This window comes from Chelon labrosus (assembly GCF_963514085.1).
Source record: "Chelon labrosus genome assembly, chromosome: 7".
Lineage (NCBI taxonomy): Eukaryota > Metazoa > Chordata > Actinopteri > Mugiliformes > Mugilidae > Chelon > Chelon labrosus.
This window is the reverse complement of record NC_140343.1, coordinates 13,680,284-13,699,010: the sequence shown is the minus strand read 5'-3', so window position 1 is coordinate 13,699,010 and position 18,727 is coordinate 13,680,284. Positions and strand designations below refer to the sequence as shown.

The following is an 18,727-nucleotide window of genomic DNA, read 5'->3' as shown; positions in this document are numbered from 1 at the left end:
ACAAGATGCTCAATGTTATTACTTCTCCTGTCTGTGGTTTTAATGTTGTGGCTGATTGGTGTGGTTGTTACATGAAAGTTGCACATTTATTGATTGTGGCAGAAATTCAAATTTTCTAATTTTAGTGTAATTTTGTTCAGTTATCTTTGTTAAGTATTATGCAAATGTTTTAAAGTCATTCTTTATAAATACTTTATGGATACTGGTCTGAAACTAATGCCTCTCTGTATTAATAATGGTAGCAATGTGTGAGGCCGTATTCATTAATCCAAATAAAATAACTGTCAAACAACGTTTTAAACTGTTTCCTCTTCTGGACATTTTGGTCTGTCCTTACAGCACGAGAAACTTTGTTAGAGATAACGCAATCACTCCAGAGAAGAATCCAGATTTTCCACCAGGAAAGATATCCCCCAGGATGCTGAATGAGTCTCTGTTTACTTAACGTCGACTCCTGAGCCACTTCTCAGGAAACTATTTTGGAATTGTGTCGAGCTCTTTCGGTAAACCTGCGTATGATTAAATATGAAGCATTTGTGCAAGTGTTGATTCTTCTGTTCCTTTGGGACGGTGATACTGGAGTTGATTCCAGCTGTGATGTCAGACTTTAGGAAAGCTCTGGTTCTTTCTGCATGCGTGGTCCTTCAGTTTCTCTTTCCCTGAATTCGCCTCAAGGGTATAACTGTCTCAATGAACCCAATGTCACTCGGTCTGTTACTGGCATCGCACGTTGTAGAGCCAATTCTACCAGTGTCTGCATGCACCTGCAGCGCTTCTGATCTGTGATTGATTCTCTGATAGCTTTATATTTTGCAATAAACTCACACAAAAATGAGTACACATTGTGTGGGCAGGAGATGACATAGGGAAAGATTATCTGTGCCAGAACAAGTGCCAAGAAGATGTCTTGACTTGTAGTTTATTTAGGATTCTTGCTCAATATCTCCTGTGTGAAAATTCCTGCTATTATTTCCACTTGAGAAGCATTCAACCTGCAGAATTGTCGTCTGTAGAATCAGCCACTTAACTGATCAAACATGCGACGTATAATGTTATCTCTAGAAATTTGCTGCCTTTGTCTGCAGCTCCTGTTGCGAAACAAGTTTAAAAGTGGAAAGACGCATAAGCTGGTGCAGTCAGGCAGAGTAAGTTGTTTTAGGCCAGAGTAAATCATGTACAGTTAGGTGGTCCCCCTAGCCACGACATAATAATCAGCGCCATTGAACATAAACAGAAGCTGCCCTTTAGCAAAACACCAAGTAAAGCCTTAAATCCTTAAATTAAAATTGCATTAAAAGTCCATAAATATCTAAAAAATAACCACATGGTTGATTTAAAAGTATTAATTTTCTATTATACGCAAAAAAACAAACAAAACATAAATCAGGATTTAGCAGAAAACTTTAATTAAAAAAACTGATTATTTTCTCATTTGTTACCAGTAGACGTGCAAAGTTGTGCTTCTCTCTCACCTTTCCACATCCACTGTGATCATTACGACAAGCCAAGACATCAACAGTATAAGCAAGCTAGCATTTGTTTGTAATTGCATTTGGCAGTTGAACAGCAGCCTTGAGCTCTGGATGAAAGACAACTCTGCAGTTCATAAAAACACATTTGAGATGGTTGTGCAACATTTGCCACTTTGCCTTATATGGGAAATTTCCATTTGGGCTGAAGAGGACAGCTGTAACACAAAAAAAGGTATCGGAGGTCTCGTATTATGTTCGACTCCTCACATTCTTCTCCTGCTTTAAGACAAGATGTCATTTTATGTTTGACACCAGCAGCAGTCGTGCTTCCAACTTTCGGCCCTTTATTTATAATTATTAGTGCATGACCAGTTGAGTTAGGCGGTATTGTGTTCACTAGCTGCTTGAATGCTTTGTGTAATGTTCCAAAGGCAATAATAAAAAACAGCACAAGTGGAGCGGGATCTAACATGTCTCTGTGATTAATTCTCATATAATCCAGGCGACAGCTCAGCAGCTCAAATTAAAGTCTTCCAACGAATCACAGAAAACACTTTCACGGACTGAGCCAGAGGTCAGAAGTAGATATGGAGGTACATCCGGGCTATTCACCATTAATTGGGTCATTATACTCACACCACTGATCTGAAGCCATGCCACTCCTTCAACCGATGAATTCTTTGTAAATGCTCCCCGTTGTGAAAAAGGAGGACCACTGAGCTTTTCTTTCACGCTCTGGTTCATTGTTCTGTTCCGTTTAATCTTCCAGCATCGACTTCGGTTTGATAATGTTGATTTCTCCAACTCGGAAGAATGTGATCATATCTGAACTTGCTGATTCATCGAGAGGAAGGAAGCAAATCTGATATTCAGCATTGTTTTTGTAGGATTTTCAACCTGCAGGACCAAATGAGTGATGTAAGGGCATCAGCATGTAAAATCTACAACTGTCGAAGGGTGTATGTCGATAAGGCAATTAGTCATATCCGCAGAGATGTTTAAAGGAAAGGGACATTCAGCTACTGAATGATCATATCGTCACAGAACATAGTCTTGCATCTATGTTTACTGTAAAAAAAAATGTGTGTATAGTATAAAACTGATCGACATATTGCAAATTGTTGGTATATGTTGGTTCGTGGCAGACTGATGTTTCTTTCTGTGTCCTTTGCTTAAATACAAATACTAATATCAAACTATGAAAATACTCCAGTAAAAGTTCTGCATTCAAAAACTAAAGCAAATAAGAAATATACTGGTACAAGTGACATAATGCTGTTGCCAGTGTGTTATTGTTATATATGATGTTTCTACCTCAATACAATTGCTGGATTAATGTGTATGTTACTGCATTTTAAAGCTGTAAGCATTTAAGGTTAAAGAGCTTATTCGAACTACTTCATAAATTCTTATACAAGTTTGTAGTTTAATCATATTGAAAAAGATCACCACAAGTTTATAACAATGTTGTTCTGTCAGAACAATGTGTACAGTATTTCTAAAAAGTCAGTTTCTCACTGGTTTCATTCTTCGTGCCATCTTATCCAAGAGGGTTTAGAAAAAGTTTATGTAGCTTAAGGAGAAGGACAGTTTTCCAGTAAAGGAACACTTAATCCAACGGTTTTATCCCAAACTTATACCATACTTGCAGATATGAGGCTCTCGCTGGACTAGAAGGGCATGAACAGGAGCATTTTAAGCATAATAGAATAGAAAGAATAATATTTGCCTCTGTGATGGAGAAGAAATAGTCAAGTCAACTGTAATATGCGAATTTCTGTACTGAAGTGCTATACTTATGGAAATGTGGATAGTTTCATAAATATGTTCTATATACAGAACTATTCTAAGAAGTTTTACAAAATACCAAAAGCCAAGTGGGCTGAAAAGAGAACTCTGCAAAAGCAGATTAACAAAAAGGAAAGATTTTGAAATTTTTGTGCCTGGTTTACAATTGCACAAAGGAAGTGGAAGAGTTGTCCACAGCTGGGAGAAATTATGGATAAATGTGGTGTGTGTGGTGGTGAATCAGTCCTGAAATAGCCATAAACAAAAAAGCCAGTATTGCATCTTTGGAAAAAATGTTTGCTGTCGGCATGAGAAGTTTTATGAGCAGTTACTTCTTAAGGTGCTGCTTGTGAGTTTCAGCACGAGTTTTATGTCAGTTCTTCTTAGTACAAGATGTTGAAAAAATGCTGTCTTTGTCATATACATCACTAATAAATTGACGACCGGTGACAGCATGTACTGTAGAATAATCGTTTTCAACGGGAAATGTGGGGTGAGATAAGTGGACGAAAGTAAAGACAGCTGCCTGGCTTCATTATTGTTCTGGGACAACATCCTAACCCCTATACCTCAAGATGCTGTGTACCGGCTGCTGACGTCTGAAGACGATTTCACAATCTATCCATCATGTTCTATTAAACGATTGACGTCTTTGATGATTGTTGACAAGAGCTTACCGCAGCTCCTCTCAAAAACCACTCCCATTCTCACGTTCACGGTGTACCGTGTGGTTTTGCAATTGCCTATTAGAAGACGTGGTCTATCAACACATTGTGATCCTTTCTTGTTGGGACCAGTGTCAGAATCCAATTTTCTCTTCTTTTGACAAGATACAAAGAAGTTCCCATTTGTAGTGTGCTGTCTGGATTGTTCTTGATAAGAACAGCAAATGTCTGCTCCAATAGCAGTCGTCTATACCATTTTTTTTTTAAATTGTGAAATACAAAATTAAAAAATTAAAAACAATCATTAGACGAAAAGCATATTGAAACCTGTTTTCTTGCAGTCATCATTCTTTGTGTTTGCAGACTCTGAAGAGATCCCCTCAGAGTGAGCCCAACGTAAGTGATGAGGGACAAAAACAGCCGTCCTAGTTCAACATAAAAATACTTTCAAGTGTTTATCTAAGCTAGTATGAGGCTGTAGCAGTCTGATTAAGGCAAAACAAATATAAAGTTCCATTGAATTTGCCTCTAAAATTGTTTTAAATAGTCGCTGATATCAAGTTTATTTTATTAAGTGACGCTGGAGAATACTCATCTTAAAGCCACTAGGAACTTTTAGAAATGAAACAGCTGACTGGACGTTTTTCCCATCAGTGACACGGTCAACTGCCAGAAAGCAAAACCAGTTTCACACAGATCTACACAATGGGAGCCGACTGTTGCCGTTGACAGACGTAAAGTAGGTCCCATCCTTTAATCCGGCCACGTTGGGCTGGATGAATGAGTGCATGACACACTTTTAACTCTACCGTCGTTCAAGCCAACGAATACCACCTCTGTGAGACTATTGTCTTGATGGCCCAGTTTTACAACGTTGACATACGGATCATGTTATGAATTAATGAGTCAAGCATGAGGTATTAGCCATGGGTTGATTGTGTGCTGGATTTGTTTCTATTAATTAAGGATTTGTTTCTATTAACTTTCATAGAAAACCACAGCTTTTATTCGTTTTTGTTCTTTATTTGAAACAGGAAAACATGAAGTACAATTACAGTGCAGATACAAAAATATGGAAATCTTTTGTATTTATATATATATATATATAAAAAACAAAACAGCTTATCCCTTCAGTGGTCTTTACATGTATGTCACACACTTTTCACATTACAAAGAGGCTCATTCCTCGCAGGCTCTAGACATCACAGCGTGAACAGTGTCATAGTGATGGCTCGTATTAAGCAATTTTGCTATGCTGGCTATGTAACATATATATATAACATAATATGTAACATTGTGGATACAATATGTTTAGTATGAAGAACTGTATAGATGATTTACATTCTCTGTCAGCAACAGGAAATACCTTGTGAAACACAATCTAGCTAGTAGAAGATAAACGATGCCTGACAGGGAGGTGAAACAGCCGCTCTCCTCTCTTGCTTGTCTCCCTTCAGCGGCCTTCAGAGACACAGAGTTTTACGATGAAGACAGTCGTTGAGATTGTCTTTTTGAGTATGTTGCACGACTTCATACCTAATTCCGTCCATTCAGAGTCCTCATCTTCTCCTGAACCCAAGGCTCAGTTGGATTGGCACAGATAGTGCGTGGTTGTTTTTGGTGGGTCCTCTTCTTCACCGTAAACCTGCAACACATCATTAACATTATTTAACACGGTCAAGCTCATTAGCCTTTCCATTAGCCTTTGCCAGTCTAATGGTGGGAAGTGTTGACAATGCAGGAGGACAAAACGCTCAGAATGAGCCAAAAGTGGAGCGTATAACTTTTGCTACTCACACAACAGCTCTGATGTTGCAAGCGCCATCTGTTTCCTGCATCCTGTAACTTACAATATTCTTCTTTGCTCTGTTGGGAAGATTTTGAACGTAGCCAAGGCAGCAGTTGTCATACGAGCCTGCAGAGGGAGAGATAAACGAAACATGAAACACAACACATGAAAATGTCGTGGGGGGGAGAGATTAGGCAATCCCTTTGGCATGAAGCGTACAAATAAAGAGCGCTAGAGGGATATCTGAACTGTTAACTTAGTTTTAACAGGAAAAACATAATCTCTTCTGAATAGCTATTAAAATAAAGACCTGCCAAGAAATGTTGGCACTTTAGCAGGATTCAGAGAGATCTGGAATTTGACCAGCGACGTCTGGGAAATACCCCCCCTGACAAGAAGACTCACTCTGGATATCAAAGGGGATTAGTTGGACAAAGTGGTGGACACACACACTTAAATACCCACTTCCTGTCTGATAACTTAACTGATAACCTTGTCTTCGCCATCACTGGCTGCACATTTTTCTCTAGACATGTTGAGGGTATATAAATATAGCTGTAACACTAGGAATGTATTTATTTATTTTGCTCTCTCTCCTTTTTTTTTTTTCCTCTCATCTCTCAATCTTTGTGCCGTCATCCATAAAGTAAACTACCCTACTACCCTACTTACCGGGTTCTCTTATTTAACTCATCTGCTCATCTGTGAGCGTGTGTCTCCTGGCCGTACTATTGCGACTCAAGATACTTCTGCTGCACTGATATGGCAGTTCTGTCGAGAGCCCCAAATATCTGGGGACAGTCTGAAACACTGGCTCATTCACCACGGCAGAAAGTCTTTAAAAAAAAGACCCTCAAGACTCTAAAAATTATTTAATTAAAGTGGTGATGAACTCTAAATTTCTTTCTTTTTCTTGCAAATTCAAACAGCATCTTAGTATCTTCACTGATTTATCAAAAAAAATAAATGAAATGAGAAAATTATATTCCCATTTGATCTGTATTTTGCTGAAGGGGAAATGTAAAAGATTCTTTACTTAATTAAAGTGATTGGAGTTCTCCATTTTTCAAATCTGTCTAAAGATCACCACATCAAAGTGCTCCACGACAAGCCTTGACTGTGTGTGTGTGTGTGGGTGTGTGTGTGTGTGTGTGTGTGCGTGGGAGGTTTCTCACAATACAGAAAATACAGCAAAGCAATTCTGAAAAATCTGCTTAAAGCAAGGCACCATGCGTTCTCCAACATTTTGAGCTTTTTTTAAAGGAATGCACCGGTTAAATTTCTGTTAAATTCAATTTAAAATCTGATCTGTTTCCACTGACCTTGCGCCAGACTCAGGTACATGCAGGTGAAGAGCAGGAGGAGGACAAGACCTTGAAACTTCATGGCTGCTGCTGCCGTTCTCGTCGTGTTGCTCGCTGCACAGACACAAGCAATCAATAAGCTGAGAAAGCCAGAAAACTGGAAACAGTCCACCTCCCACCTCTGCCTTGTAAGTGTTGGACGTTGACAAAATGTTTTCCACCCCAAACCCTTCCATCTGTGCTGTTGTGCAAGAATAAGATTATGCACTTGCCCCCTGATTAAAAAATGTTTGCTCTGTCTGGTTTCCAGCTGTGTGCAGATGTTGTCTGAGTGTTGTATTCAAGGAAAATAAGTGAGTGTGCAGTAAATTGTGGTTGAATGTCCTTCCAGTCTTGCTAAACTTGAAGCATTTAACAACATGCAACAGCAAAATCAGGATTTTACAAAAGCAGGAAGAATAACTGGATGAAATAGTTTCATGAGCATGCAGAGAAACATACCTGGTCACTCTCACAAGATGCAGTCTGAGGAAGAAACTTTTGTTGAGTGCAGCTCGTGGTGGGTATGTTACTCTTATAAGTATAGTCTCCCTCCCCCGCAACAAACGCTGTCCTCTACCACACCTCCTCTGGCACACAAACACTCCACGTTTTACAAGCGCTCAGAGGCGCAATATGATCACTCAAACTTAAGACACTCTTTTACAAAGTGAGTGATGATGACTGACAACTTCTAAAACCCCAACACACATACACATCAATACTACCCGGACACCTTTCATGCAACCATACTATTTCATTCTGTGGAGAAACATGAGACGTTCTGCAACCGTGCTGTTATATAATTGTTTGGTTTGGCAGATACCCCACGTAGAATGGTACTTTTGCAAATGATGTTTTTGGCCTGGACCCATGTTGTTTGTAAGGAAAGTGCGCAACTCAAATCAAACGAAGACACAAAAGTTCATTAAAACAAACAGTGTTTATCTTCAACTGTCTCTCGTGCTTGTCGTCCTTATCTGGCCACTTTACAGCTGCAACCACTTACAGCACATTTCAAGCTTCTTCAAAATGGATGTCAAGTCTATCGCTACGTATAGTTCAAGGTCCATTTGGTGCATTGAGTTGGAGAGAAGCAGAGAAGAGAAGAGAAGAAGATCTTTTTGAGTTTTTGTGGTAAATGGGGTTAGTGTGCCTTCCATCCATGAGAATATGTCAAATAAGATAAACAACAGAAATGAAAGTCTGAGAAACACTGACATACTCATTAAAGAATCTTAAGAGCTTGCTCTTAAAAATGTTTACTGGACCGGAGCCTCTTTCCACTGCTGTCACATATTGTTGTTTATTTTTGCAGTAACGCTTCTGCAAGTTTGTGTCTGAGAGTTATAACTTAAGAGTTTGTCCAGTGGGTATTTTCTCATAAGCAACTTCTTTTACATAACTTTTTTTTTTTTTCATCCCAATGTGAAAGAACCTGGTCAGTTTTAAAAATCTACATAACACGTTTCTATTGATATGTGGTTTTACATACAGTTTACCTCAAACTCTTCCTTTCCTGTTGACTTGTTCTGCGAGTGTTATTTTCCAGCAGTAACATCTGAATGCTGTTTTAAAACACTTCTCCATCTCCACCAGAGATGAAAGTCTAGAAGGAAATATTTGTTGCTTTTAATTTTGTGAAGAAGGTAGGATTTAATACCTCCCAAGCTGCAAAAACATCCAGATTCCCGGCAACAAAACAGAAAGCATGACCTCAGTGTCATTTTTCTTTGTCTACGCCGTTTAAAAAAGCGTGAGTAAACTGTCTTTAAAAATATGGGCCAAAGAACAAGCCAAGATTTCATAATTTACTTTATCTTTTTGTGATTCCAAAGCGTGTCTGCTCTAGATCAAATGTTGTTTGAAACATACCAAATGGCAAATGGAAATGTATGGACATCCTCAACCATAGTGTACTCCTATGTGATTGTGGAACTTCTTTCACAATCACAGGGATTGATATGTGGCAGTAAAAGCTTATTTTATTTTTGTCTATGAGATTTGGAACCGGGACTGCGGGGATTTCCTGTAATTGAGCAAGAACTTCATTGAGGTCAGGCACGAGTGTCGGGTGAAAAGGTTTGGCTTGCAGTTAGATGGAGTTAAGGTCAAGGCCCCTGTGCACGCTACTCAAAATCTTCCACCAAATCTGGGAAAAACTTCACTTCGCTGACCCCTCTTTGTGCTTGGGGGCACCGTCATTCTCAAACGGGAACAGGCCTTCTCCAGAATGTTACACAAACAATACCTACACACTTCCTCCAACTCCTTAGAACTTAACTGGACATGGTTGCTCAATCTGCGATGACGAATGAGCTTAATTCACTGTTTAAACTCTGTGCAAGACTTTTCTGTATAAAGAGTACGCAACAAAATTATGTGTTAGTGTGTAAATCCCTTCTGAGGCATTACACTTTTGACCTGACCCATCAATCAGGCAAACTGAGCAAACTGTGACATTAAAACACTGTTTTCTCACATTTACACTTCATAACACAGGGTTTGTTAACTACGCTAACAATGGTCCTGCTCTATTCAAACGTCACAGTAGGCCCTTAATTATGCAAGAAGGCTCTTCTCTGCGTTATATAATTATTCTCTTGCTGTTTTTATTATTACAGATCCATTAACGTGTAGAATTTAATGGTGTAGCTGTTTGGGCTGGAGATGATTATTACTATTTTTGAAGCTGCTGAGTGATTTAATTTACTGTATGTCAGTGCCTTGCATTTTATATCTAATAACAAGTTTTTGGATAAGTTAGAGATGTAAACACACGGAAGTTACACACTGATTATGTGGATTAAAATTTTCTCTTGGGTATTCTACTGTTTAAAATAATTATCTAAACCAGGGGTTTTCAACGTTTTCCAGGCCAAAGACCCCCAAACGGATGGAGAGATGGAGCGGGGACACCCTACTTATGTATATGTGTACTTAAAGACATTTAAATTTATGGAAAAAAAAATGTTGCGACCCCCCTGCAGTACCTCCGCGGACCCCCTGTTCTAAACCGTACTAGTAAGAGAATAATAACAAAAAAAGTAATTTGATAGGTAGATAGCAACGACTTTGTGTAGTGTGTAGTGGAGGTCAAAAGTACAGTGTAAAATATAAACACTATAGTACAGAACAGGAAGAAATATCCATAGTCGAGTAAAAGTACCAACACAGAAATCTAAAAATACAACATTACAGGTGAAAAGATTGGCTAGATTATTACTGTTTGCACACTGAAGGACTGTCATGTTGGCAGCACGTTACTGTTTGAAATGGTTTCCATACAGTTTCATAAAGAGAGAGCTAACAGATACACTGAATGGCCAAAAAAAAAAAGTCGCCACCTGGATTTAACTAAGCAAATAGGTACGAGCCTCCTATTGGATAATTACTGCATGGGCAGTTCTTGCTGAGTAGCCTCTCATTTCTTAAACAACCATGTCTAAAGACACATCTCGTGGTTGTGGAAAAGATGTTAGTCTGTTTGAGAAGGGTCAAATCACTGGCATGCATCAAGCAGAGAAAACATCTAATTGTAGAAACTAAAATTGGGCTAAGAACTGTTGGTCTGAAAAAAATCCTGACTGATCGTAATCAGCAATCTCGTAAATGTTTGGTGAAATCAAATCGAAGAAAAACAGCAGTTGAACTCAGGGCTATATTTAATAGTGAAAGTAAGAACATTTCCACATGTACAATGTGAAGGGGACTCAAGGGATTGGGACTGAACAGCTGTGTAGCCTTAAGAAAACCATTAATCAGTGAGACTAACCAGAAAAAAAAGGCTTCAATTTGCTAGGGAGCATAAAGATTGGACTCTGGAGCAATGGAAGAAGGTCATGTGGTCTGATGAGTCCAGATTTACCCTGTTCCAGAGTGATGGGGGCATCAGGGTAAGAAGAGAGGCGGATGAAGTGATGCACCCATCATGCCTAGTGTCTACTGTACAAACCTGTGGGGGCAGTGCTATGATCTGGGGTTGCTGCAGTTGCTCAGGTCTAGGTTCAGCAACATTATGTGCCCAAAGAATGAGGTCAGCTGACTACCTGAATATACTGAATGACCAGGTTATTCCATCAATGGATTTTTTCTTCCATATTCCAAGATGACAATGCCAGGATTTAATCAGGCTCTGATTGTGAAAGAGTGGTTCAGGGAGCATGAGACATCATATGGATTGTCCACCACAGAGTCCAGACCTTAACCCCATTGAGAATCTTTGGGATGTGCTGGAGAAGGCTTTGCTCAGTGGTCAGACTCTCCCATCATCAATACAAGATATTGGTGAAAAAGTAATGCAACACTGGATGGAAATAAATCTTGTGACATTGTAGAAGATTATCAAAACAATGTGACAGCGAATGCGTGCTGTAATCAGAGCTAAAGGTGAAATATTAGATTGTGTGACCTCTTATTTTGTTGGTGATTTTTCTTTTCTTTCTTTTGGCCAGGCAGTGTAGATGTAACAGATTTTGAGTTGGAAGATATGCAAAAATCTGTTTTCAGTTTTGTGATTTTTCATCTAATCTTTGGTTTTGCTGACATATCAGACGGTCTGAACATTTACTAAAATGAAACCATGTGAGAAATTACAATGGAAAATCACTATTTGATGGAGCTATCAAAAATGTGACCCCAACTACACTCTAACGTTTATCAGAAGACAAAAAGGTTGTAAACCATCAGTTTAAAACAGTGTGAATTGTTTTCAGAGATTGATTATCTATTGTTTAAAATAGTTATCTTAAAACCAGAGCTGTAAAATAAATGAAGTGTAACAGAAAAGAGAGGTCAGACCTCAGCAGTCCTCCTACACCTGGAGGGAAAGGACAGTCTTTTAATGGACAACACATTACCTCTGTCAGTCAGTGAAGACAGATGGTTCAGTGGAGGAGTAAAGGAAGCCATCTATGTAAAACTGGAAAACCCTCTCTGAACAGGGAAGGTGGACTGAGACATGTATAAGCCACATACAACACAGACTTCAAATCTGTCTGCAAAAAGTTTCTCCCCCATTTCACGCCGTGAATCTGGCTATTTCAGTCATTAGAGAAGCACTTATTGTGACGAAACAGGACACCACCGAGATTAATCTGAACAAATACCTGAGTGAAGGTGTGTTTTGGGTCATTAGAGATCTCAATCATGTGTGTTTCTTTCACGTGGGTACCAACCAACAAATTACACGTTACTAGAAAAAAATTTCAGAACTGAAGACGCCACGATGCATAACATGGAAACACTCATAATTCAAGTACCATTAGATTTAACAAATTAAACTACACCTTAAATATACGCAGTTACTTTCCACCATTGCTCTTTTATAAAGTCCAACACATCTGTTCTAACTCTAAATGTTTTTGCTGTCAACTAATCATTGACTGAATTACGACACCTCCATCTGGCGGCCAAACTGGAGCATGCTCAGTAGAGGAATCCGTTCCAGCAAATCCAGTCCAGTCATGTGGACGAGTGTGGATGCTGCATTAAGGGAAACTGGGAATAAAATCACACTTCACCAGAAGCACTGAGCAGCCATCGATGTCAAATCAATAAAAATGTTTTGTTATCCTTAATACATTAAAAACATTAAACGTTATGCCTCTGTGTCATTATATCGCCTTTGTGTCGTCGCGAAGTAATTTCGAGAACTAACTTCCGACATATTGACGACTAATTTCCGAGGTTTAACGAATGCAGCATGACTCCATGTTATCCCGGCCAGCTTTTAGGACAGCAACGTCTCCATGTGGGCGTGACTAGCCGGCTTACCTCCATAACAGCCACTGAGCAACAGCCAAACCAGCAGGTCAGTCCACACACTGAGTGCAAGTCATCCTGACAGCAGCATTTTAACAATTGCCGTCCTGTTGTTGGCTAGCCCTGCAGTTAGCAGCAGTCCGAGTAAGGGTGAAAGCACTCTGCTAGCTTGTCAACATTAAACAAACGCTGTTTAGCAACTTGTTGTTAGCTTAGCCACAGGCAGCCACATGGATTCTCAAAACACTGACGTGAAGTCGCTGCTGAACCACGCCAAGACTCTCCGGCTCCACACCGGGAACTTAGTCAACCGAAGTCGTCTAAAGAAGAAATGCCCGGGCTCTCCCAGCGAAGAGGTAGGATGAACTGTCTCATGAAGGCGGCGTTGTGGCGGTTTAGCCTGTTAGCTTAGCACGTTAGGCTAACTCTAAATATTTAACTAGCTATTGATACCAGCCGGTGTTAATTGATTAAAAAAAGGCCTGTGTAATGCTACATAAACAACCCACACTAATTGAAATAATACTGGAGCAGCTCAATGTATATATATATATACTTTATACGTTAAAGGCATGTAATAAAGCTAACTTTATGATCCAGTCTGAAGTAAATAGTTTCCAGACAAGTGCACTGTTGAATGATTGATGTAGGCTGTTAACACTGAACCCACTAGCAGGTGACCTGTGTCATCTCGGGGGGAGGTGATCCACTCACACCTTTTAAAACCTTTCAGCGTTGGTCCTTCAGGTTGACTTCAATTGATTAGTTGCCTGCTTGTTTTGGCTTTGCTTCAAAGTTCACTGTACACAAAGGTGTGGTGGGTGAAAAGGTTTGGCTATTATTTAATAACCACACCAATCATATCTATACATACTTTTTTTTTTCAGCCAGTAGTTCAGGGTGGGATGTGTCCTTTCTGTTTATAGCTGTAAACGGTGGCAAAGGTTGTAATAAACTTTATTGGACATAGTTTGATTTTTAAAACAGATAGAAGCAATGGGGATAGAAATTTAACGTATAACTAGTATGTCTGTTTTGAAGGACTGTGCATGTTTATTCTGTATTCATTAATGTGTCATGCCAGCCTTGCACAGATTTCTTTCCTTAAAAACGCTAAACTATGGTTTGTCTGTTTGATGTTTCAGCTTCGAGACTGCATTCAAGCCGCGCTGAGCGACTGGGTCTCCACCGCAAAACTGACATCCAAGGTGGGATAGGCTCTTTAAAGCATTATTAATGTTTTGTTAGTATTTTCTTTTTAAAGTAGTATGTGAACGTGGTGCACAACAGTGTGCTACTTCACCGTCGGTCACTTGGATTCCAGTGGAAAGTGAAATAACTGTAGTGATGGACATCAAAGGAGGCCTGTAGGCTTACTGAAAAGTAGCTGTCATGATGAATGTTCACGCAGTGCTGCTCGCCAAAGGCACCATTCCAAATGTGCAAAGCTTTGGGGGTAGGTGGGGGTACAAAAATGTGTTAAGTAGATTTTATCCATTAGCAGCACCTGGTTTTCTAGAAAGTATTAATTATTGAACTATAGTTTTTTGTCTAACCAATATGTAATATGAACACGGGTGAAATTAAAGCCTGTGAGATCCACCGTAATGCACCACCATTCCTGTTGAATCTGTGCTTCTCTGGCTGTTTTGCTAGACTCGGCTAATCTGCCTGAGCGTTTATCACCATGCCCTCCGGACTCAAATGTGAAAGGGGGGAGGTTTGAAAGAGCTGAACTGCGGGGTCTGAAATACTTACAAATACAAAGCTCATGAGACACATCCCCAGCAGGGACATGCTAAGAATAGCATGTTCAGTTTCTGGGGTGGAGTGTGTTGTCTTTTCTACATATTTACTGGTACGAAAACACAAAGGTGATAGAAACACTGTGCAACATGTCCGTGTTGTAAAGCTCATGTCCTGGTATATTATACGTATATATGTATGCATATATGATAGCAGTTTTTCTATGTTTTTCACTGTTAACAGTATCTGATCAGAGCAATCTTCTTGTCATGTAGGATTTTCCAGATACACTGGACTGCTCCATCCCTGAGGCTACTGATGCCATCACACCTGAAGAAAGGGAGGAGGTGAAGGTTTCGGGTAAGTGTTGCTTTTGCTGGAAGTTTTCTTGTTCAAAGAGAAACACTGTGTATACTGGTAACACTCTGAGAGGTTCTATGCTTGCAAGTGTTGTAAGTGGATCATAAGAGGAAATGAAATTCAGCTTGTTTAACGTGCAGGGCTGCACATGAATGACCTCTGTGACGCGTGGTCACTCATGACACCCGTCACTGTAGATCTGCACACAACTTTGCTTTAAAACTTTAACTTTGTGTAACGGGGAAAAATGTTGTTATTTTCTTTAAAGCCTTTCTGACACAGACAATGTGATTGATGAGAAGCCACATGTCAGCAATAATAACTGGGATTGCCACATTCATCAGCCCATTTTATCAGTACACACCACAACCCAACTTCTTCTCATTATCTTTTCTGTGCATTAAACAAAAGTATAGCTATTATATAGCTATATAAAAAAAAAAAAGTCTCTGCACACAGATTATAATCTAAAGTATGTCAGGTTTACTGTTTCTACTAGTTTACACATTCATTTTTGAGAACCTTGCATTGTAAAGAAAATCCTTAAATTTGATGGCTGACAGATTGATCAGAGCGTTCCTAATTAATGTGTGTCAGAAAGTAGAATGAATAGATAAGTAGCAGCAAGGCTTTAGACCTACCTGAGTCAAACAGTAATTACAGCAAGTGGGAGATGTTATGTTTATAGTTGCCTTGTTTTTGCAGTCAAGCTGTTCCTGTGTGAGTCGGGTCAGTCTTCCATCAGAGATGCAGTGGAGATGGGTAAGCTTCAAGTCTCTTCAGCAAAACATTTCATGTCCTTTAGAAATTTCGTATGTAATGTGAACTTTAATGTGTATTAATCTGACCTCTTCTCTGTGATCCCATAGCCTGCCAGACGCTCGCAGTGTCCCAGCTTGACTCTGTCATCATAGCACCACGCGGGCCGTCGGAGGGTGACAGCCAAAGTTTGTCTCACCTTCAGCCAGCGTGGGAGGAGCTGGAGGCTCTGGTCAGGAGCCAGCGGATCGCTGCCATTGGCACCTCTGACCTCGACAAAGATCTGCTGGAGCAGCTCTACAACTGGGCTCAGGTCAGTGAGAATGTTGTTTATGCGATTCTTAATTTGTGTCGTCTGTAGGATGCCAGAGTTTTAAAATAAATCCATTATGAGCATTGACCTGTGTGCAGATGGGGCAGCCAATCCCCGTATAATTTTTTATGTGAAACCAAATAAATCCAGTCACTGACGACGTTCCCTCTCTTGGACCAGGTGAAGCCCAGCAGTAACCAGGTCAACCTGGCCTCCTGCTGTGTGATGCCTCCTGACCTCACAGCCTTCGCTAAAGAGTTCGACATCCAGCTGCTCACACACAGTGACCCCAAAGGTAAAAGTCAGTTTCTTTTTACTGTTAGCTGGACTTAGTCAGGTTTGATTGATTATTGTTATCAGTCCAGGAGGTGAGGATGTTTCTAAATGTTAAAATGATAAGGCATGTGTCCCAAATGAACTACTCCATTTGTAAGCTTTTTGTTAGAATAAGTCTGGTAATATTTATTTATTGTAAAGCCCATGAAAAGCCAAAGCCCAGAGAGAATATTGAGCACTTTCTGCTCGGACAAAGCCTGATGGCTCATTACTCTATTAGTAAAAACACATTCATGAGCCACTAGGACATGCTTCTTCATTATCATGAACCTTACATGAAGCTTACGTCTAATCTGCATGCCATAGTTCACAAGGACTTGTGTTTTTTGTTAGTTTATTAAAACTCTTCCTTCTTGACGTCATTTGTTTTTCCAGAGCTGATGTCGCCAGCCGCATTCCAGGAGGCGGTGCAGGAGGGCACGCAGGACCTGAGCGTCGCTGACTGGAGGCTTGAGTGGGTGCTGCGTTACTCCATTATTGTCAAGAGCAGGGGCATCATAAAGTCTAAGGGCTACCTTGTCAGTGCCAGGAAGACGAGCCCCTAGCACCCAACCAGGAAAAAAAAAAAAAGATGCAGGGATGAAGCCATTTTCCTCCGTTTTCATTCACCATGAAAATCACCGCCAATCACCATGAGTCTTGAGGTCATTGTTTATCTTGCAGATAAGGTTGCATCCTCCTCATCTACGATCTACTCTGTCTAAAGATACAGGTATTTATTACCTACATCTCAGTGAGATCAAAAGTAGGAGCATCATCAGTGCGTTCCACAAAGGGCAGCTCTCACCATGATCAGTGCATTGACAGATCAGCCATTTCTCAGCGGGAGACCGTACAGGCTGTTTAAAAAGATGGAAAAGGATGGAAAATGATGTCTGCAAACTTTGGTCCAAGTTCAATGATTTATAACCATGACCTGTAAAGTGCCTCTGATCAGTTGCTCCTTCTGTACTTGCTGTCTTCTGTGTGTCTGTGTGACGCTTTTAATCTATAAATGCAAATGAAATAATCACAAGTAGGTCAAGAAAGAGGAAACCATAGGAATTGATTGTTTTTTAGTACAGACAAACGTCACTTTGAAATGAGAAACGGGAACACATCATGTAAGAAAACAATATGATTTTATCCATGCAGTTTTGCGTTTCATGGACAAATCCTGTCCAAGAATTTTCCGGCTCTGTACAACACCATTTACATTCCTTTATTGAGCAAAAAGATGCACTAAATCAAACCCAAACACACTTCTGAGGTTTATTGTATAATGCAGATTGAATTAGGCTTTCACTGGTAACGCATGTGCATATGTGTAACTTTATTTTATCATTCTTATTTTTATTTTTCAACCCTGTGCTGTTTTTGTACATTTTTTTTAAATATTTACCCCCCTGCCCATGAGATTAATTTAAGGGAAAGTACAGCAATATTTTGAGATTGACCTAACTACCCAACTGCTGTATGTTAATATACCACTGGAAACTCCACGCCAAGGGGATGTGGAAAGAAATGTTAATTCTTTAGTTTTTATTTATAAATCGCAGGCGTTGCAGACAGGGTCCAGTGACTTCTCAAATTCTCTGTTGTACTGTAAACATATTTAATATTGTTATATCTGTATAGCATGCATTGGCTTTATTAAAATAATGAAATGTGTGTTTTGAAATTTTTTTAAAGACGGGATAAACATGGGTTCATGTGTTTGATGTTGCAACAAAATGAAAAGTATCTCAGATTGAAAGAACGATATTGGAAGTAGGTAAATTGAGCTTAAGGAGAAAAGGAGGAGAATAAAATCCTCCTGCAGACGTTAACCTTAATTGGAATGGTACCAGTAAAAAATCAGGTTGCTTTATATTGCATAAGCATGTGGTAAAGAGGGTTATTTTAATTGTTTATAAATTCTGCTGTTGTGTTAATTGGAAGATTGTGTTCTACAGTAGAGTGGCATTAACTGCTTTTTTTTCTCAAAGCTTTTTCTGTATTTGCATAACTGACAATTTTAAAGAAGTGCAATCAATAAATTGCAAGTGAATGTGTGAAGAAGAATTGTCTAAAAACTTCTTTGGAGCTTGAAGAGTGTCACTTAAGGCAGCATATTTTATAAAGCGATTACACCAATCAGTCCAGGTATAAATGGACTTTGGTCCCCCACTGATCCTCCACCCATCTCGTTAGAATATGAAACTTACTGCCTCCTAGTTTTTATAAAGTCCAACCAAGTGCAGCCAAACAATACAGTAGTGTTTGGTGTTTTGAATAAACACAACTTTATTGACAAATAACACCTGTGGAGGCAAAACTAACACAATAACTTCCTGTTATCAGAATGAAGGACCAGATAATTAATGCAAGAAACTCATAGTTGATAGTTGTGCGGCACATTTGTAATTAAATAA

General features: G+C 39.5%; 2 protein-coding genes across 2 annotated transcripts; one reads left to right on the top strand and one right to left on the bottom strand.

Moving 5' to 3' along the window:
* Positions 1–4,933: 4,933 nt before the first annotated feature.
* Positions 4,934–7,801, bottom strand: LOC311490292 (C-C motif chemokine 25-like). The gene is made up of 5 exons (XM_084547707.1): positions 7,520–7,801; positions 7,037–7,132; positions 5,723–5,840; positions 5,462–5,570; positions 4,934–5,386 (listed from the first exon to the last, which is right to left on the bottom strand). The coding sequence occupies exons 2-4, from the start codon at positions 7,098–7,100 to the stop codon at positions 5,462–5,464; spliced, it is 291 nt and encodes a 96-aa protein (XP_084403833.1). The 5' UTR covers positions 7,101–7,132; positions 7,520–7,801; the 3' UTR covers positions 4,934–5,386.
* Positions 7,802–12,775: 4,974 nt separating this feature from the next.
* gclm (glutamate-cysteine ligase, modifier subunit) lies at positions 12,776–17,984 on the top strand. Its single transcript, XM_084547839.1, has 7 exons — positions 12,776–13,176; positions 13,966–14,028; positions 14,842–14,926; positions 15,632–15,688; positions 15,796–15,998; positions 16,179–16,293; positions 16,710–17,984. Exons 1-7 carry the CDS (start codon positions 13,051–13,053, stop codon positions 16,877–16,879), a joined length of 819 nt encoding a protein of 272 aa, XP_084403965.1. The 5' UTR covers positions 12,776–13,050; the 3' UTR covers positions 16,880–17,984.
* The last annotated feature ends 743 nt before the right edge of the window (positions 17,985–18,727 follow it).